The sequence below is a fragment of the Siphateles boraxobius genome, unplaced genomic scaffold (assembly GCF_051911475.1).
Source record: "Siphateles boraxobius isolate OS27281-9 unplaced genomic scaffold, OSU_SipBor_1 65, whole genome shotgun sequence".
Lineage (NCBI taxonomy): Eukaryota > Metazoa > Chordata > Actinopteri > Cypriniformes > Leuciscidae > Siphateles > Siphateles boraxobius.
Window position 1 is genome coordinate 7570717 of NW_027509192.1, and position 22594 is coordinate 7593310.

General features: G+C 36.1%; 1 protein-coding gene across 7 annotated transcripts in view; it reads left to right on the forward strand.

The window, feature by feature from the left end:
• The window catches only part of kiaa1549la (KIAA1549-like a), a 58109-nt gene that overhangs the window by 33229 nt on the left and 2286 nt on the right, over positions 1–22594 (forward strand). For 2 of the 7 annotated variants that reach the window (XM_077210531.1, XM_077210534.1), the window contains 10 exons: positions 1304–1491; positions 11381–11508; positions 12672–12796; positions 13042–13280; positions 14764–14893; positions 15418–15786; positions 15937–16034; positions 17753–17892; positions 18958–19109; positions 19304–19378. In XM_077210531.1, the coding sequence (XP_077066646.1) occupies positions 1304–1491; positions 11381–11508; positions 12672–12796; positions 13042–13280; positions 14764–14893; positions 15418–15786; positions 15937–16034; positions 17753–17892; positions 18958–19109; positions 19304–19333 (1599 nt within the window). In that variant the 3' untranslated portion in view covers positions 19334–19378. Of the gene's footprint in view, positions 1–1303; positions 1492–11380; positions 11509–12671; positions 12797–13041; positions 13281–14763; positions 14894–15417; positions 15787–15936; positions 16035–17752; positions 17893–18957; positions 19116–19303; positions 19379–22594 lie in introns of all 7 variants that reach the window. The other 5 variants (XM_077210528.1, XM_077210533.1, XM_077210532.1 and 2 more) reach the window with 3 other exon arrangements.

Sequence of the window (22594 nt, forward strand, 5' to 3'; positions counted from 1 at the left end):
GCTTGCCTGCTTTTTGCTTCTACCTGTCGTTGTGTTTGAGCCGCCCTTACGTGTTTTCCTTGCTTGTTTGTACAACAGTGTGAGGAAGATCTATTCACATCCTGTGCAAGACTTTCAATCAGGACTCACCGTCTCTACCCTTAAATCAAATTGAACTTGGATTAAAATAAGATTTATATAAGGGGTTTGTGGACTGTCGCGACCCACTTCCGGCTCCTCTTAAATACAATTGGATGAAGCACAAGTGAATTATAGTTCAGCTGAGCATGTGAATTATATTTGAGTTGGATTTGACCTCATTCAAGGTCAATGTCCAATACAGAACATCCAGGGTGATGATCTTAAAATTAAAATATTGTGTGCAAACACTGTTGCTTATTGGTATTTTCAACACATTTAGTACATACCTATATATTCTATTTTTTAATTTATTTATCTGTATCCGTTAATATTGTTTATTTAGTTGAGCATGCTCATTGCACCAATTTGTACAAAAAAACAGTTAGGATTCATTAATGTACATATTATATATATATATATATATCGATTAATCACATACATATATATAATCAAAATATATAAATGTTAAATCCAATCTTTAACAAATCTTGAAAATAAATCAATTATCATACTTTACATTAGAATATTATGATTCACTTGAAGCATTTAGAATTACTGAGTTTGTTTCTTTTTTGGGAAGTTTCTTTTTTTAAATTTTTTTTTATTACAAAATTGTGTACAATTTAAATATAGGTATTTATTGGTTATCAGCCATAATATGAAAATACTTATCGTCTTGTCGCACTGAATTTGAATATTGTGCATTCACTATAATTATTTTTGCAATTCTGTTTGATGACACTCATAGTGTAGAAATAATACACCTCACTAAAAAGATCTTGTAGATGTGACAGTACCATGTGCAAAGTGCAGCGTCGCATGAATTATTAATTGAATTAATCACAGATTTTCCCCATTTACATCATAACAGCAACGCCCTGTGACACCCTTTTAAGGTCCAAAAGGCACCCTGCCTCTGTTCGCCCTGTTCCGCAGGAGATTGATCCATAATTCATTAAAACGAGGGGCTCCATAGCTTTTCCATATTAAATATCCCATGGCAACTTGATGCATCGTATGCGGGCTCCATAAAATATAGTTTGACTCAAAGTACCTTCAGCCCATGAATAAATTAGGATGGCCGGCATTCCTTTGCTGATTGAAATGAAACGCTGGATGTGGCATTGTGTAACTCTTACTTTCTTCTCCACCATCCAATCACGGCGCATCATTTCCTGTCCAGCCCGTGCAGGGTTTCGACTATGCCAAGAAGCACATGGGCCGGCCAGGTGAGGAGGCTCTCACCGTCACCAAGGAAACACTTGTCCTGTCCCTACCGGTACGGGACGCCCCTCTCACACAAGACAGGGTGGCGGTGTTACAAGATGGCACAGTCTCAAAAAGACCTCAGTCGACCGAGATGCATCTCAGGTGAGTGCTTTAATTATAGAACAACGAAGTACTGTGGAAGTATGTGCACATTTTTAGGCTTACCAAATGGAATAAGCTAGTATGATAGTATATCGCTCAACTCTCTATAGAACACTAGAGGCTTTAAAGCCTGAACGTCATAAATGTTTTAAAAGCCATTCCACCCGATATGACCACAAGGTTCTATTTGAGTTGCATTTCTTATCTCCTTCTGCTGAAAAATCAAGTAGACCTCAGGTATGACGTCTAATTACTAGTGAGCGGATTGAGCTCTTGACTTTAAGACGCAGCAGAGACATTGAGACATTGTGGAGGGAAGAACAAAGTACAATGTGTGCTTAGGAACAAAGACATGGTTCTTTTGACGTATATTTATAGAATCTAAATCAAGAAAGACAGACAGACGTGGCACACAAATATCCCCAATGCCAACATCTGCCTGGTGCACACTGTATGATTTTGGTCATGATTTTGTCCAAAAAAGTAAACATAATATATATACTTATTTTTTTGGACAAAATCATGACCAAAATCATACAGTGTGCAAGACAATGTCAGTGCCATTGCCATGTTTTTTTTTTCTAAGGCATGTTTATAAAAGCTTTTAAATGCCCTAATTGAACTAAGGACTGATCATGGCTTAATCTAAGCGTTGTCTGTGAAACCGGACCCTTAAATTTATTCCTAAAAATGAGCAATCCACAAACTTTTCTTTGAAAAGACAGACATACAAAATAAATATTACTGAAATTACCATAATGGCTTGTTTTGGTTTACATTATGTAACACAAATGGCCCAGTCAGTGCTGTTTATTTGAGACTAAAGTCCTAACTAATATGTATATATTGTATATGCACACACAAGACCATCACTCAAGATCTCACTGGAGTCATACCGTACACGCAAAAAAACGTTAAGGACAGATCAAATTGCGCAGTGTGCACCGGGTTTAAAATTTTTAGTGTGTTTTTCTTTGTCTTCGATGCTTCAGAGAAATTTCTTCTTCACAAAGAGCAAAACCTCCCAAGGTTCTTTTCTCATCCTGCCTAAAAATGCAAATGAAAGACTAGGAATGTGTCACTGTTCAGCTCGCACAACGGTCTCGTCGCAAAAGCGTCCCTTCAATGTCATTAAAACCCACCACCACACATCTCCCACATCTCCAGGCTTACTTAACCACTCTCTGCGGGCCGTGGGATCGTAAATATGCCTTTATGTCGTACGCGGGACAATGCGAAAGAGTAAAGAGCACCGATCCTTGAAATCGTTGCAGTGTGGCTTAGCGTTTCTCCTCTTTTTCCTCTCCCTCTTTTTGTTTCTCCTTTTTTTTGCTCTTTTTCTATTAGCCTCCGTGCTTATTAACCGGAATACAAATGTATTCTGCCGTTTGTTATCTCTCCTGAGTGGCACGATTAAAGGGAAATGAGCCTGCAGAGAGCAGGGCTGGGGAAATAATTATTTGGAAAGTAAATGTGGTGAATACACGAGCATTTAAACCTGGCAGAGACAGACAGAGATGCATGCAGGGAAGATAAGTACGCTCACAGCTCTAGAATCATGTATGATTCAGTGTGGCCATAGGCAGCTTGGCCAACGCATCCACGCTCTGTTCTGCCCGACTGTGTTAGACCCAGAAGACGTGCGTGTGTTCGTGCGGCAGCGAGTCCAGCGGGGCTGGGCGTTATATGCATGGCAGATTGTTGGCACGCATGCCTGTGAGATTAGCAGATTGAATGTAATATTCATATTTTGTTGACTGTGCTTTATTATCCCCTTCATAAAGAGAGATGGGTTTTCGGTGTAAGCATTTATTTTGTGATGTGAAAATGAAATATTTCTTGTTTCTGTAATTATAGTTAATTGCTTTTAAGGTTCCATGAACTTTATGGATCTTATAATATAATGTACATACATAGTACAAATGTATAATTAAAACTTTAATATGTATAGTTATATAATTGTTTAAAATAATGTGTACAAAATATATACATAGATTAGTGGTCAAATCGATAAATCGTGATTAATCGCGCTTAATCGCATCTAATATAAAAGTTTGTAAATATGTGTATATATGTGTATTATATATGTATACACACACACACACACACAAATATATATATATATATATATATACTGTGTACACTGTGGTGGAAAATTTAAACTGAATATTAAGAAAACCATGTTTTAATATTTGACCTTGTTTAACCTGCTAAATCTCTAAAAACCATGTCCTAAGGCTTTCTGTATTTTACATGAATGTGTGTGTGTCGAACCCCTGACTGTGTGTATAAATAACAAATATGGGAAATGAAACTAGACAGATGACTAAGTTAGAACTTGTGATTAATGAAGTAATCGTCAAAACATATTCTTCTCTACCCAGTAACAGAAGAGACTGTAAATGAATAACCAATCAAATTAATGTCATTATGCCATACCTCCCTATTGTATAAAAACTGTTGTTTCCGTGTTTTCGGTGGGATTCTCAATGGAAATTGTCTGAGATCCTCCGGCCTTCTTTATTCTTGGGAGATTCTCTGAGAAATGCTCGAGAACTCCTGGCCGTAATAAAGAGCATTCAAGGGACATCTACTGAAGTCTGTCTGTCATTTAAGCTGCGCAGCATAGGAGTTGTTAGGTAAAGGAAAAACTCGAAGCTAAGACGTCGATTGGGGACGTAAGAGAGCTTGAGTAGAGTAGTTTAGCAAACTCGAAGCTAAGATGTCGACTGTAGACGCAAGAGAGCTTGAGTAGAGTAGTTTAGCAAACTCGAAGCTAAGATGTCGACTGTAGACGCAAGAGAGCTTGAGTAGGGTAGGATTAGAAGAAAAACTCAGCGGTTGTCGATTGTAGACGCAGGGAGCTGGAGTATTACAGAGTGAGCATTTTAGGGAAAGCGGATAGTCAGATTATAGGTTAGCATTAGGAAAAAGGAAAATTCCACCACAATTTGGCGAGCCACAGGAGCCCAAGGATTGGTCCCTCCATCGGCGAGAAGGACGTTCCGGAAGAGCGGACAAGATAGGTTCTGAAAAAAGGAACTTGTATCTCTTAATTTCTGCCAAATTTGCAGCAGATCCTACACCGACGGAGGGACCATCCTGGACGGGCAGAGAAAAAAGAACTTAGGAAGGTAGGATATACAGACTTCAGTTTTTGTTTTCCTTTTGATGTGTAAAGTAAAACATTTTTGTGCGTATGAAATTTTATTTTTTTAAGATAAGATTTTGGAACGTGTTTTGAAATTAAAATGTTCCAGATCTGTTGAGAAAAAAAAAAAAAGAAGAGAAAAAACTGGCTGAGCCCAGGTTTAAACGGTGTATCCCATTATCCTATGGAGAAGACGAAAGTCAACTAAATTTACCTATTTAACAATATATAGGCTACATATGTACGACGACATATAGAATTGAGATTAAGTGGCCAGATAGAAAAAATATTTGAAGGAAATTGGTGATCACATTTAAAAAAAAAAAAGTTTTTACCTTGTCTATTAAGGGCAATGAGCAATGATTATGGTTAAATTCAACCAAATTGGTATTTGTTGAGTATTGTATTTGTTGTGTCAATAAAACTTCCAAAGAGAGCAACTTTGTCATGCTGGAAATCAGATCCGGGAGGGAAAAATGCCCCGAGATGCTGTAGAGCTGCAATTTGCTTTTTGTTTGAAGTTTTGTTTGAATAAAGGTTTAATTCTGAGAGAATATAAAGATGCAGTTGAAAGAGTTGAGACAAGATACATGGATCAATATTGTTAACATTTATGAATTTTTACATTTTGAAAAAATTACAGAAATTGTTAAAGTTATAAATCATAATAATAGGAATATGCACCCGTGAAACATTCTGAGATAATTAGGAAATTTTGAAACATAAAGAAACTTTTGTGAGTTAAACTTTGGTTTATTTATGTTGATGAGATATATAAGACTGAGCAATTAGGTGCTCTTAAAGTAATAAATAAAAAATAAGATATTAAGAACACGTGTTTAAATATTATACTTTCTATCTGAAGGTGTTTAGAATTTGTATCCCGTTATTCCTGGGAGACAGTGTGAAAGAACTTGAAAAAAAAAATTGATCCATTGCAGAGATTCTAAGAGCAAATGGTTTATGTTTAACTAAGAGAATTTTTGTGCATTGAGCATTATATGAGAATGAGATTGGGTGACCAATTTAAATATAAATTGTGATTTGAACAAGCACATAACAGGCATCATATAGTCATTTTATTTTGGTTTCTTGAAGAAAAAGAAAGAAGAAAAGACAAAAGAAATTCTCTTTACAATATACACTGTATTCTGAAGAGTAGTTTTCTTGCTTTTTTCCTGCGTCTTTGCAACGAAGAAACGCTTGCTTTTTCCCGCAATGAAGTACGCTTTTTGATAAAATGAGGAACTGCTGTCTTGATAACCAGATGAGATTTTTAGTTATTAACCTATAAGTTTACTTTGAGTTTTGCGGTTCTCTTGAGTGTTCAAGAATTTCAGACACCAGCCTTGAACAGTTGGATGACTGTGGAGAGAGAAAGAGGAAGTGGTGCCCTCAGCTCCCCAGCTCCTGAAAGAGGAAGTGGACCCTTCTGAGGGGTCAACTCAAGACAGTTCACTTGAGGTGACAATTCACTTGAGACTTTTCCTAAAGACAATTTTGCCATACATTATGGAATTTTGTGCCAGGGTGAATCAAAAGCCAGACCGAGAGTGCCATCGCAGCCTGATGATCAAACGTATCAGCCCAACAAGTCAACTGAACGACAATCCACACAGAAAAGAAAGACCTCCATCCCCTCACTTGTGGGCCAGGTGCTGAATTTTCAATGATCACTACAGAGAACGTTTCAAATTTAGTTAATTATCATATTAACTTGATTATTGTTTTTGATTATCCACTGGTTTCAGCAATTCTTCATATTTCTTAAACTAACACTTTGAATCTGCTTCCAATAGGACCAGTCCAGCTGCCCTACTACAGTAAGTTCAATAGCAATAGCAGAAGTGAGAGATTGACTCACCAATCAGTTAAAACACTGGGGCTGGATTTGGCACAGTGAGGGTTATCACTCTAACCAACTAGTGGTAAAAGTATGAATAGGTTATTGACTATGCAGAATTATCTGGAAAGGGAAATATAGGGCATAGGGTGTCTAAAAAGACATGGCTAGAAAAGCAACAATATTGGTCACTCCATTTCATTTAAAGGTAATTCTCTGGATTCAATAAGAATAATGAATCTAAAATTTTAAACTTTTGAAATCACATGCTGTCATCACCAGGGGTAGGAGATATAAATGTATGTTTTATTTTTGTCCAAAGATTGAAAATTGTGTGAAGATTTCCAAATCTTCTTTTAAATAGCTTAGGAGCAACAACAAAAAGTTTAGAGAAATTGAAATTGTGTAATTTAATGACAAATTGCATTTGAGGGATTGAAGCTGAATCTCTCAACTGCAACTGAAGGTCTATATTATTATTTTTTTAAAGTGTTTAATCTATTTGATTTTGAGGTTTACGTTCACTGTGTTTAAACTAAAACACATTGTGACTGCATCGGACAATTGAGAATTAATATCCTAACGTTTAGACACTGTCGCAAGGGGAATGCCACAGTGTTTCTACGTTCAGTAGCTTCTGTCGTAAAAGTTGTTACCGTTCGGATTTGGTGGTATTCCACTCCTAATAAAATATATATTCCTCATTCAGTTCATAAACTGCTATGGCAGACAAAAAGGTATGGTTCTCTGGCCAGAGAGGGGTGTGTGTGTGAGAAAGTGTGTGAATGTGAATGAATGGAAATTTTAATAGATAAGATTAATTATGGTGCTAACCATAAAACTCTGATTTTATATTTCTATCTTATGGTAAACTTTATCATACTTCCCATTTTCAGGTCTGATGGTGACTAACTTTCCATTCTAGATCCAACAATAGAGCAAAATAAATCTTACTTCCTTTTATTTAGGATGTAGCTTTCAGACAAACTTTCGATATGATCTAACCATCTAAGAAACTTTTGACTCGATGTTACCTTGGTCAATGGAACTTTGAAAATGGACTAAACGTTCTGTTCTTTGACTGTATTGAGAAATGATTGACTGAAATATTAACCCCTTACAATGTTTTTTTTGAAGATACAGGATATTTTTTGCTGATGTCACTAACAGAGTAAATTATGCCCAATAAAATAATGGCCATGGATGATTTTGGCTAATTATCCTGAGATGGGTTATTGTTGTGGCAGAAAGAAACAGTGCCACACCTGCGCAGCATATAACTCTGGGAAGGCAGAGAGCAAGGATGCTTGCCCTGTCCACCCCACGTTAACTTCTTCCTTTTACAGGATGTCATGATGGATCCAATCGAACAGAACTGATTCTGTTCCAAATGTATAAAATATTGTCTTGTTACTGTTTATCATGAAATTTCACAGGTCTGATCAGAAAGGACGACCAGCGAGACAAGCAGATTATGTTAATACATGTTGTCACTAACAAAAATAGTTAAGGTCTCCCTTAACAGGTCAAAGCAGCCAGGAAATGGCTCACTCCACAAACAAGGTCCTATCTGGGGTGCGGTGACACCTCTGTGCAAGCATCTAACCTTTAAACTACACCAACCAGGAACCAGCCCTAAGCAACCCCAAACACCAACAACAACGCGACGACCAGCACACCTGGGAGCAAATGTGGTCTAACTGAGTGTTCAAGTGCAGCATGTGTGTTTTTATATTCATAAGTGATGCTTTTGATCATATTGCTGTTTCTGTTTGAATTTCCTCCAGGATGTGACCAGGGTAGAAAGAGAAGGGAAGTTTGCCTGTTCATCGTGACTACTCATCTGACACTGAAAGAAATCACTATGGGTTAAATTTGTTATGAGGAAAGCCGTGTAATTGCCAAAACATCTCAGTTTTGGAAGGTTTTCCTTATCCATAATGCTGTAACTGACTAAATGAACTGGATTAATAGAATCCATTATGAATTATTCCAATTTGCAAACGACACCCAATTGGTTTTAGAACTCTTGCGGAGAAAGGGGAGTTTTGTGTTAAACGTGGAAAAGAATGTTGTACTTTCATTCCAGCTTATGATGAGGATGGGAGTTCCATCTCAAAATACTGGACGATATGACAGAGGTGCGGGATGATCTGTGGCAGGATGAACAGGCAAAGAACAAACCAACAGGATGGGGGGTTAGATTGGATCACTGATGCCTTCCGCAATGCTTTTGCTTAGGAAGCAATAATGTGATATTTATTGATGTTTTATTTGGTTCAATCAAACTGTAGGACCGAGAATTTAAATATAGGGCTGAGATTTGAACAATTACTGATTAATTTGAAAATATTTTAGGTACATATAAATTAAGAAGAAGAAAATCTTTTAATTTTGTAGATTATAGGGACTCTAACTAGGTACATTACTGAAAAATAAATAATCTAGGGATTACTTTTGAAGAAACTTGAGGGTTTTACAATTATAATGAAGACATTACAAAAAAATATTAATAGCAATAGTTGTTCTCTAGTAAGAGAGAATAGGTGATAAGTTACTTTGCCGGATTAGGTCTGAATAGATAATTAGGTAAACTTCTATAGTGATGAACTAATGACTACATTATATATATAATATTTTAGATGTTTCCAATTGCTAAAATAGAGAAAACCCTTCAAAAGGGGATTGATTTTGGGAAACATATTTAATTTATGGATTAATTATTAGTTGAAGAAGTTACCAGTGTGATTACTGAAATGTTCCTTTAATGTATTGTCTAATGTCTGTATTTGATATCTGAGAGGTGACTGCGGGTCTAGTCTAGGCTAGGAATACAGCAACAGTGCTTGCTTATTTAGCTCGGCTTCCAGAAATTAAATATTGTGTTGTTATTGTTTTGTTGAGAAAGGTCTTCCATGTGTTAAAACAAATTATGTAGGGGACACAGTTGAAACCTAGAGAAAGAGAAATATTTGAAACAAAATAATACAATTATGGAAATTTGTGTTAAGGATAAAAAATGAAAGATTATAGAACCTTTTTGGCTAGATTTTATTACACAGATCCTTAAATAGATCTGACTAAGTAAAACAATCGCCTGCTTGAATTAAAAGCTAACAAAATATGATTAAGGAAAATAGTTAACAACAGTATCGGCCTGTTAAGGCCTAATAGATCAATGTGATTCGAAATGTAGTAAAAGATGTTGATGAAAATGATTAGAGATAACGGGTGGTGTTAAAGTCACTGACTTATAATGTGATGATTCGGTGGAGCAGGTAAATAATGCAGGTATGGACAATTGATTAGAAGAATTAAATTTAATATTGGCCATTGTTTTATGGCCAGAGAGGGGAATGTGGTGGAAAATTTAAACTGAATATTAAGAAAACCATGTTTTAATATTTGACCTTGTTTAACCTGCTAAATCTCTAAAAACCATGTCCTAAGGCTTTCTGTATTTTACATGAATGTGTGTGTGTCGAACCCCTGACTGTGTGTATAAATAACAAATATGGGAAATGAAACTAGACAGATGACTAAGTTAGAACTTGTGATTAATGAAGTAATCGTCAAAACATATTCTTCTCTACCCAGTAACAGAAGAGACTGTAAATGAATAACCAATCAAATTAATGTCATTATGCCATACCTCCCTATTGTATAAAAACTGTTGTTTCCGTGTTTTCGGTGGGATTCTCAATGGAAATTGTCTGAGATCCTCCGGCCTTCTTTATTCTTGGGAGATTCTCTGAGAAATGCTCGAGAACTCCTGGCCGTAATAAAGAGCATTCAAGGGACATCTACTGAAGTCTGTCTGTCATTTAAGCTGCGCAGCATAGGAGTTGTTAGGTAAAGGAAAAACTCGAAGCTAAGACGTCGATTGGGGACGTAAGAGAGCTTGAGTAGAGTAGTTTAGCAAACTCGAAGCTAAGATGTCGACTGTAGACGCAAGAGAGCTTGAGTAGAGTAGTTTAGCAAACTCGAAGCTAAGATGTCGACTGTAGACGCAAGAGAGCTTGAGTAGGGTAGGATTAGAAGAAAAACTCAGCGGTTGTCGATTGTAGACGCAGGGAGCTGGAGTATTACAGAGTGAGCATTTTAGGGAAAGCGGATAGTCAGATTATAGGTTAGCATTAGGAAAAAGGAAAATTCCACCACAACACACACACACACATATATTTACAGGCTTTTATGTTAGGTGCGATTAATAGCGATTAATCGATTTGACATCACTAAAATTAGTTTAGTGACATCACTAATGTTAGTATATAGTATATGTGACTTTAAGCATGTATGTATACATATATAGTACAATACATATCAATATATAGGCTATATAAGTATGTTTAAAAGTATGCATTCAAATTTTAACATAAATATATAATTGTTTCGATAAATAATGTGTGTGTGTGTGTATAATGTTTGAAAATTTGGTCAGTTTTGATTTCAAATTCCTTTCACATTGTTTAAATTAGATTGCATTTCAGCCGATATAGATCTCTTTGGACCAGTTCAGTTTCTTCATCATTTTTATTATATACCATTAAAAAGTCAGCTTCAAATTTTCTTCATTCCCAGCAAGTCAATGTTGAGGTGAAATGCTTACCAACATTCTATCCAGTAGTGATGCCTTACAACTCTCACCGGCACATGATGTGCATTCTGATATTGTTGTTCCAGAGCAGGATGTCGTCCTGTTGTTGAACATTTGTTTAAATGACACAAAACATGATGAGTGGATGCTCACCCTACAGCGATGCCTGCTAAATGACACCACTGCAATTTAACGCAGGTTAACAGAGGCCAGAGGGTCCTGCAAGGCAACAGTTAACCCTGCATCACACTGCATGCAACAAACTAACCATTGCCTCTGTTGCCATGGCTACCCGCAGCAGGTTGCCAAGCGAGGACGGCTCTGTTTCGAGCAATGAATCCGGGAAGCTGAACACGGGCAGAAGCTCCACAGCTCGGAGATCAACGGCACAGAAAGCGCCCAAAGAAGAGCAACACACGAGAAATGGTGAGAAAGACAGAAGTAAAAGGAGCAACAAAATTCCTTTAATAGGTTCATAACCCATTTATAAAACCCCTAATGGTCTTATAAGAATGTTGGGTTTAATTCGTTGAAAAAAAAATTACATTCGTTTTTTTTGTCTTGTTTTCCAGTATAAAAAAATGTAAGTATCATTAAAAAAAGATAAATTATTGTAGAGGCAAAAGATACTTCGATATTTAACCAAAAGAAAAGATCCTAAAGAAGAAATATATCCTATATTAGAACTTATTATTTAAGTCCTTTCATGAGCACTTAAATAATAAACATTTGTAAAATTATAAACATTTATAAATAAAATAAATTTATTACATTACATTATTACACTAAATTGTGTCAAAGTTTTGCCACAGGTGTAAAAATAAATAAACCAATCCTTAAATAGTATGCCACTTTGCTTCTCAAATAAATTTAGTTTGTTTTATAATAAATATTACAATAGATGTTTTTGCTGAACAAAAATAATGTTTCACTTTGCATTGCATTGCTTTGCTTTGATTTACTTTGCTTTGCTTTGATATGCTTTGTTTTGATTTACTTTGTTTTGATTTTCTTTGTTTTGTTTTGATTTACTTTGCTTTGATTTACTTTGCTTTCTTTTCATTTAATTTGTTTTGCTTTCCTTTGTTATGATTTACTTTGTTTTGTTTTTCTTTGCTTGTTTTGATTTACTTTGTTTTGCTTTGTTTGGATTTACTTTGTTTTGTTTTGCTTTCCTTTGTTTTAGTTTGTTTCACTTTGGTTTGTTTTGAAAAACTAGTGTTGAAACACTAAATTAACGAAATGTCAACACACATTGGTTCTGTAACTGGCTCAAACAAGTATTAATATGTATTTCTTTCTCATAAAGAGTTTATTAAAGGTTTTATAAGTGTATAAGGTCTTAAAATAGCAATATAGAAACATTATTCTTATAAAATTTTTATATATGCTGTCCAACAAGAAGCTTTGCCAGCCAAGATATCTTCCAATAAATCCCCAAACACATATAAAATTGATTGTTCAATATATTCTGCACCAGTGACTAGTATGACGCTCCTTTTGAGTATTTACAGCTGCACTCTTTACTGATCCCCTTTTTACCCTCCTACTGTAATTTTTTGATTGCATTGGTCTCTGTCTTTTTGCAGACCATTATGATTCTCTAACTGGCTCTCTACGCCTCATCACCATCAAGCCTATGGCTGCCCCACTCAACTATTCTTATCCTGACTCCTCCAATCACAGCCAAGACTCTGTCATCCTGAACGGAGAGGTGAGTTTGCTGTCACCATGGAGACGGGGGCCACCTCATTAGGAGGCTTTTATTGTTGATTTATTTTTACATGTGCTGAGTGCTTGTCAACAGAAACGTACTGTTTCCGGGGCCTGTCGAATGGCCAGGCCCACACTAGATTTTCCCTGCAAGATCAGCAAAAAAGATTCTATTTGAACTGATTAATGAGCTGCTGAGTTGCATAAAATGGGAGCAAGTAAATAGCATCAGCTTTTCACCTGCAGGTCAACATGGGGCTGAAGCAGAAGTCAGACATTGAGCATTATCGTAATAAGCTGAGGTTAAAAGCTAAAAGGAAAGGTTACAGCGATGGGCCGGTCACTAGCAGCAGCGGGAGCGGCAGCGGTCACATGTACAGTCATCGAGACAGGCTGAGACGTGAGAATGCTTCCTTGGACTTGGAAGATCTGAGGGGGCCGAAGGAGGACAGGAAACCCTCCACTTACGTAAAGTACCGCAGGAGGTAGGCGGAGATTAAATCCCTGCTATTGCTTATCCCAAAATATTTAGAGAAAATGAAGCCAGTTGCATTTGCGTGTTCCTAGATACAGGATATGCACTAAAACCATGGGGGGAATTTACCAAACAGCTAAAGCTTTTACACTTATTCGATCGATTCTAAAATAAAAGTTTGTGTTTATGTAATATATGTCTGTCTGTATATATATATATATATATATATATATATATATATATATATATATATATATATATATATATATATATATATATTTATAATATATTTGTGAGTGTGCGTGCGTGTGTGTGTACATATATATATATATACAAACACATTTTTTATATATATATATATATATATGCACATACACACAAAAAGAATATATACATATATATACAGACACACACACATATATATAAATAAATAATAATATATATACACACATTTATTATATAAACAAAAACGTTTGTTAGAATCGATTAATCAATTTGACAACACTAATTATATTATATTAATTATTATATATTATTATATATTTTACTAGATTATCATACTATACTATTGATAGCATTGTTTATCTACACACCTTGTCCAAATAAATGATTGTATAATATTTTATTAAATAAAATAAATTAGTGCAAAATAAATTTTGTGTACTTGCATATACAAAATATAAGTACATATATAATTAAATATTTTACAATAATTTATTAATTTATATATGCAACACAATACCATTTAAAAGTTTGTGGTTTGTAAGATGTTTTTGTCAGTGTTCTATGCTCACCAAAGCTGCATTTATTTGATCAAAAATACAATAAAACTGAAATAATATGAAATATTACAATTTAAAATAACCGCTTTCTATTTTAATGTTTTAAATTATAATTTATTCCTGTGATTTCAAAAATGAATTTTCAGCATCATTACTCCACTCTTCAGTGTCACATGATCCTTCAGAAATCATTCTAATATGCTGATTTGATGTACAAAAAACATTTATTATTATATTCAGTATTGAAAACAGATATTTTTGTGATACATTTAATCGTGATTAATTATTTAATGAATAGAAAGTCTAAACAGCATTACGTTGAAATAGAAAACTTCTGTAAAAAAATCAACAAAAAAATCTTACAGACCCCATATTTTGGAATGGTAGTATACAGTATATGGAGTATATGTTTTTGTATTTGTGCCATTGCATAATTGTTGTATACCTCCTTTTATTAAATTGCGTACTAAAACAACACAGATGATCCAAATAAACAACACTATTAATTCTTAGTAAATTCCCCCTGTGGCATGAATGAAGATCTCCTTAATGCTCTTCTCCGAAAACATAGAGCACGTAATGTTTGGACATTAATATTTCAGTGTGTGTAAAACTAAAAATAAAGCATTATGTAAAATTAACCATGACTTCCATAACCATATGTTGGTTCGTAAGATCACAATACTGAATTTTTTAACATTCTCTCCCCAGTGACTCCCACAGGGAACCTGCATATTGGAGCAGGCAGTCTCTGAACACCCCGAGCCCTGTAGAGACAGAGATGGACATGCTGGTCATGAGGGAGCGATCCCGGAGGGGCATCCGTAACAGCGGCTATGATGTAAGCGCTCCAGCCTCTTTGATCATGGGACCCCAAATCCCCGATAAAAAGTCTTCTGCTGTAGTCTTCCCGCACGGCGCGTCTTTCACAGTTCAGGGGGCCGGCAGAGATTACTTTTACTTTAGTAATGACTATCAGATGAAGTTTCCTTTGAGGCTTAAATGAAGAAGATTACCTTAAGGTTTAACTTTAAACCCAGTTATGACGAAAGGGTTCTTGAGATGATGGTAGCCTAGCCGATGCAGTAACCCTGAATTTTAATAACCCACGTCATCATGAAACAGCAGAACGTCATTGAGCGTAATTATAATTATCGTGTTTTCAGTGATTTAGATTGGATATTCGATATCGGATAATAAACGTGAATGTGCTGGGCTTTTTTTCAGAATATTTGCAACACAAGTGAGCTTTTTACACTGCGTTTAACCCTGTGTTATCATTGTTCTAGTTATGGGACTTTGAAACATGTAAACCAGAGAAGAAATATGTCATTTAATTACGTCTATTCATTGAATCCACCTCAGGGTGAGCCTGAACCATTTGAAGAGACAGATGTGGACCGCCTTCTGAGTTCCCTGGGTTTCGGCGGTGGCCACCAGGTCAAAGGTCACTCCGACTCATCCACCCTGAGCTCGCAGCCTTCCATCGATGAAGTGAGGCAGCAGATGCACCTCCTCTTGGACAACGCCTTTGGTTTGGCCTCTGCCGAGCCAACCCCGGCAAACCACCACCACCATCACCACCACCCTCACGGTCCGTACAACCCCAGCCACGGTAGCCCTTACCTGGACGGGGTTACCAGCGCACCTGGGACTATGAACCACCCCAATGGAGCTCTACAGCGCGGATCCTCCTTTGGGCCGGAAATGCACCAGTGTAGCCTCCCCAAACCGGTGAGTGCCGCGCTTTGACGCGATTGACGATTGAGAAATGACTGCAAACATTTGTACTTTGAGTTGAGTTTGGGAAGAAACTAGAGGATTTAGGGTCATATGTTGATATAAGTCATCGTATAAGTATTCATAAAGTGCTTGGCTCTGCAGGGATTCAGGTTTACCCAGCTGCCTGATATGGGTTTGGGTTCCCCACCACCCCTCATCCCTCCAAGAGGCGGAGCCCCACCTGGAACATCATTGAGGCGGTGAGAGAAACCTTATAATACTCATTCATACTCATGTTTGGTTCATGCATTATATTATAAATGGCATGATTATTAGCTACAAAGATTGACCTTTTTCCAATTAATTTATTGATTTCTTTTTTTATATGAATTGATTTACCTATTGACTGTCATATTGCCCTTAGGGGAAGATAAGGTTTAACTGATAATAAAGGGTACAGGGGGTGTACAATTGAGCGTACTGCCTTACGTGACAAGCTTTTATATATATATATATATATAAAAGATGGAAAATTATTTTGTGTTAATTTATTTTATTTAGCATACAAATAAGCATATATAAAGATTATTTAAATATATATATATATATATATATAAGCTTATTTGTATGCTAAATAAAATAAATGAACACAAAATTATTTTCCATCTTTTAATTACATAATTTTTATTAATGTTTTTGAAAAAAGTCTCTTTGTAGTTTGTTAAAACAATATATCTATATAAATTGAATTTAACAAATATAACTTTAATAAAATATATATTTAAAAATATATATATTTTATATATTCACACATACATTCATACTCTTTTTCAAATCATGCATTGGGTTATAGGCCTTTATTATATTATATTATATTATATTATATTATATTATATTATATTATATTATATTATATTATATTATATTATATTATATTATATTATATTTGCTGTGTTTGCATGCTAAATAAAATTTAAGGTCTTTATTTAAGGTCATATTTAAGTCATGCTCACCAAGGCTGGATTTATTTTATTTTTAAATGTCAAAATGGTAATGTTGAGAAATATTTCTATTTCAATATATTTTAAAATGTAATTTATTCTTATGATGGCAAAGCTGAATTTTTTAGCAGCCATAACTCTAGCTGCTTAATATTATATATAAAACACATTCATACTGATATTTGGATCATGCCGTTTATTTTGTTGTAGTTTTCCTGTGGTTTAGTATTATATCTAAATTTAAAAGGTACATTTTTATCCATCCTTTTATGTAAGACCAAATGTGACACTCAATAATTATTTTATTTATATATAATTATATAAATTAAATTTGATAAATTAATTTAGATTCATTAATTAAGATTAAGAAAATGCATTTATCATCTTGTAATGAGAAATCTATTATATCTATATTACTAAAATAGTTTCAATTGGCTTATTTATCTACGTTTTTATTCATAAATTATAACAATTTTTTAATGTAAAAAAAATATTTTTATCAAAAATCAAATACTGTATTTGATATCCACATGTTAATAATTACTAGCTACAAAGATTGACCTTTTTTCCAATTAATTTATTGATTACTTTTTTCATATGAATTGATGTACCTATTGACTGTCATATTGCCCTTAGGGGAAGATAAGGTTTAACTGATAATAAAGGGTACAGGGGGTGTACAATTGAGCGAACTGCCTTACGCGACAAGCTTTTTTACACATTTCTTTTTCTGACAGATAGCACATAGCATTACAGCATCACATTGCAAGCTGTATTGAGATCAGCCTCATGTAAATTTATACAAGCTTTTTTTCCTCTGAGATTCTGTGGCTGGCATGCATTAAAGGTGCTTTGCATGGTTGTCAGTCTGCTGACTGCATTGAGGTTTGTCATGCGGCTCTGAGGCGATGCTGGCCAGCGTTGCCCCCTGGTGGTTTGATAACAGTATAACAAGACATCTTCATCTCTTATTGCAGCTCCACACCAGACATGAGTCTGAAACCTCAAGTGTCTGAGGCCTCTGAGATGAGTCAGCACAATGGCACCCCCTATCTGCCAATCAACCGAGCTCCTTTCCCTGCTGTTACTGTCGACGAGTCTATGACAAGCTACTCAGGTCAGTGTGTTCGGGAAATGCTGGTTAAAGGGGTCATATGATGGTTCTAAAAAGAACATTATTTTGTGTGTCTTTGGTTTAATGCAATGTGTTTACGCGGTTTTAGGTTCAATTTATACATACTGTACAGAATTGTTGCTCCTCTATGCCCTGCCTTTCTGAAACGCGTCGATTTTTACAAAGCACATCGTTCTAAAAAGCGGTGTGCTCTGATTGGCCAACAATCCAGTGTATTGTGATAGGCCCATAAACCTTAAGCGTGTGATGAAATGCCACGCCCCTCACCATATTTGGAACATCAGCGCCCAAAGCATTGATGACAGGTGATAATGTTGTACTACCTTATCAATTCGGGCCTGAATCTGAACAGGAAAGTGCAGATGACCAAGCTGATCGATCAACTTTGCCAGCGCGACTGGACCAGAACGTATCAAATTGGTCAGGTTTTATTTCATTACGTTCATAATTACTGATTATAATGAATTATAATGTCTTTTTACGCGCCGCGCTACGGGTGTGAGAACACTATGTAAACATAAAACTGTCTGAATTGTTGATCGTAGAAACGACAAGCAAGCGCTACTCTATACTGCTCAAAACTCGCGTTTGAACAGTCAGTAGCAAATTCTTAAAATATGAAAACATACTTACAGGCTGTGTGAGTCAGAAGCGCCAGAATGTACTTGCAAAGATGTATTGCCCACTTTTTAGAATCAACCTTTGTGCACAGCTGGCCTTGTAGCTACTCTCGCAGGTTCTGGAAACAGGCCTCCGAAAAATGCGCAGCACACAGTCAAATATTTCAGTTGTACTGTTCTGGAACAGTGTTGTAAATAAAGCGTAAGCACTGTTTTCTAATTGTGTCCTCTTTTGGAAGGCCAAACAAAGTTGTTTGGCTTTCACAATGAAAAATACAGCAAATATACAGCGCCGGCGGCAACAATAATACAGAGAGAATAGCTGCATAACACACTACAGAAAAAGGAAAACAAGAAATCGCTTCATATGACCCCTTTAATATTTTGGGTTATCAAACAAAAAAATCTGCCTTCCAATGTTTTGCAGGAAACCCAATGACAGCAGTATATGCCATATCTGCCAACCGCCCCGGTTACTCTGACTATTTCGTCCTGTCTCCACCGTCCTCGTACCGGAGCCCGTCTTGGATGTCCTACCCTCCAGAGCCAGAGGACCTTCCACATCAGTGGAATGACACGGTAAAGGCAAGCTCTGTTTCTATATAAAGTACCGTCAGCGTGACTAACCCTACCCGATGACTCCTAACACATCTGGTATTGTGACCCTATTGCATTCACATTTTGTTATTATCCACAAAGAACCTTTATTCATCTGAATTGTCTCTGTAGTGTCATCTTAAATGTAAATGTCTTTTTTTGTATTTTTTGTACAGAACCCGTGTCACCTGGAGACCATCTGCTGATTTGGAGTCATTTCTGATGTTGAGCAGACACAGAAATTTAAAGGGGTATATTGGAGTTTTAGATTACTATCCATTTACATTATTATTACACTGATTATAAATGTTAAAAAGAATTAAGGTAACGCTTTACAATAAGGTCTCATTTGTTAAGATTAATGTATTAACTAATAGGAACTAACAGGGAGCAGTAGATTTGTTAAAACATTTAATAATCTTTGTCAATTTTAGTTCATAAAATGAACAGTTACAGTTGTCTGTTCATGTTCACAGTACAACTTTTCATTTTAGAAATTAGTAAATGTTGAAATTAGCATTAACTAAGGGTATGTTTACACAACAACGATGTACTAAAAACTGAATATTCTTTTGCATTTTTCACGTACAGACGACGACAATGTCAAAACAATCCCGTTCACACAGATCTGTGAAAACGACTAAAAACGCTGTATTATGATGCCAGGCCAGTAGTTGGTAGGGTTGCCACCTTCAATACAAAAAAATAAGGGACGCCTGCTGCAGCGGGGGCCAAAGCCCTCGGGGCCACAATGACCACGGGCCCGACGGTATGCCAATGGTGGTAGGCCTATATCATAACTCAAAACATATTTTCAGCAAAGTAATAAGATCAGTACCAATGGACATTATAATAAGCTATCTGCTATTGAAATCAGTGTGTATAGTTGCAATCACTCTCTATCACAAACAACGTTAACAAAGTGTGACAATGAGACCACAAAAAAATTGCCTTTCGTCGGAGATATATGTAAGATGTTAACCATACTTTATTAACTTATTAAATTAACAGATCCATAACTTATTCACTATAAATTAAATAAATGCATTGATATAAATATATAGTGCAGGAGACTTTAGCAAAGGATCTTGAACATCAAACACATCAGTAGATCAGAAGTGGTACTGTGCAGTATTGGACTATGTTAGGCCTACTTTTTTTATAAGTGTACTTCTTGTCACTCCGTGCAGCACTGAGTAGCTGTTTGTCTTTTTCAAACATATAACACCATCCAAACAGTGATACTACACATAAATAACCAATAATCTACAAACATTTCTAAATTTAATTATAACACTATTTTTATTATTGGTAAGAAAATCTATTAATGTATTTTATTTATGTTTTCAGACCTATTGTTAATTCTATAGTATTAAAGGATGAAATTCTCTAGATTTGTTAAGCATAAGTTATTTTCTTCACACATGCACATTTTTAGTATTAAATATGTATTAAATATATCCCTCTCTTATTTCTTATTTAAAAAATGCATTGTCTGACTGTGTACCTTAACCGTAATAAACAAATCATACCATAATGTATGGATATAATTCATTTACATTGTAACATTATTCCTTAACAAATGGGCATAGGGATCATATGAAAACGTAATCAATCAGAATATTATTGAGCTGATTCGCTTTACTATCAACTCCTAGCCAAAAGACCCGCCCTCCTCTCACTCTGATTGGCCCTGAACCTGATTGTATTAAACAAACCAATCAAACCTACAATGGCAGCGAGTATTACCCAATCAAGGGTAGAATAGGACGAGTCTTCACAGAATGCGGGTGGAATGATTTGCATGGGATGATGCGTTTAAGACAACTCGGAAATACGGGACAAACCACGCGTGTCGAGTATTTGATTTGCTGTTTATTTCACAAATACGGGACGATTCCGTATTTTAAGGGATGGGTGGCAACCCTAGTAGTTGGCGATGTCACTTTGTAAAGAAACACTATGTGCATATAGACTGAACACATAATATGCATGCGCATGATGTCACCGTTTTTACAAAATCACGTTTTTGTAGTTTACACGGAGACAAAAACGGTATCGTTTTCAAAAAATTTCACTTTGAAACCCATTTTAAAAAGTTAGCATTTTCAGGGCCTCAGAATACAGTTGACGTACGAATAAACGGGCAAAACCTATAAAAAGTTTTCCTTTTTTAGTTGAAAACGGTGTCGTGTAAACACCCTAAGACTAAAGAATTACTGTTCATTGATAGTTCATGTTAAAGCAGAACTAAGTAACTTTTTTACCTTAACCAAACAGCTTTGGAGTCATTGTAATGTTTACATTACTGATTTCGTGTTGAATGGTGGTCGTCTCGCACCCCCCTGGTGCCTGTGAGCCGCAAAACCACCCTTGCAACTTTGGGCCGGCGGGCCGCCGCCGTGTCGTGTGATATCAGGTCTCGCGAGGTAGCGAATTGCTTTACGGCACTGCACGCGTACACGCCCCCATCCAGGATACGGCTAGCTATAAGAACAACTATCGTCCCATGGCAAAGTTGGCATATAAGAAGCAGAAAGCTAGAAAAGCATTGTCGGAGGAACAGAGAAAGAGGAAATGGCAGACTGACCGAGCGAGGAGTCAGACACGAGTAAACATCGAACCTGCGTTTTCAGAATGGCGAAAAAAAAACGAAGAAAGCGCGGTCGGAAGAGTCTAGAAAAAGGTAACGAGAATCTGACAGCACGAGGAACAGGACAAGAGTCCCACTCGCTCAGTCTTTCACTGTTAAAGTTGATTCCTGCGATTATCATGAGAACAGTTGTCAATATCTCACATAATTATCAGGACATTAATAAGCCTACATGTTGTAAATAGTGTAAATGAGCGCAATTTGCAAACTATTATGATAAATTGCAATAATCATGTCTAACAACATCATGACGGACATTGTTACGAAATCAGGGCTCTCAAGTGTCACGCATTGAGCGTGACAGTCACTCATTTCGGTCTTTTGTCACGCTGTCCCGCCACACATTGTATTTCTCATGCTGAAAAACTATTTGTAATATATTTAATATGCCAAAACTCTGGCCGCGCCGCTCTCACTGTGGAACCTGCAGGAAACAAGCGCGTCTCCTCTGGTGTTGTTTGTCGAGCTACACAATAGCCAATCAGAAAATAGCACTATTGTATCTGGGTAAGATTTAACGCAACAACCAATGACAAAAATGTATCTGTCGGCTGGATGTCACTCTTGCCTGTCTTCAAAACTTGAGAGCCCTGCGAAATAATGCGACGTACATGATACACTTTATTGGTGTCATCCGGCATTTAGGCTCAGGTAAGCCTAACGCGGTAGGCTACTTTATTATTATGAAGTGCAGAGGCCGTGAGTGCAGATACGCTCTGCGTGAGTGGTGTTTACGACAGTAACGTTACATACAAGTACTCTACAGCGACTCTAGGGATCGCTGTTTGACAAAAACAGAAATCCTGCATAGTGC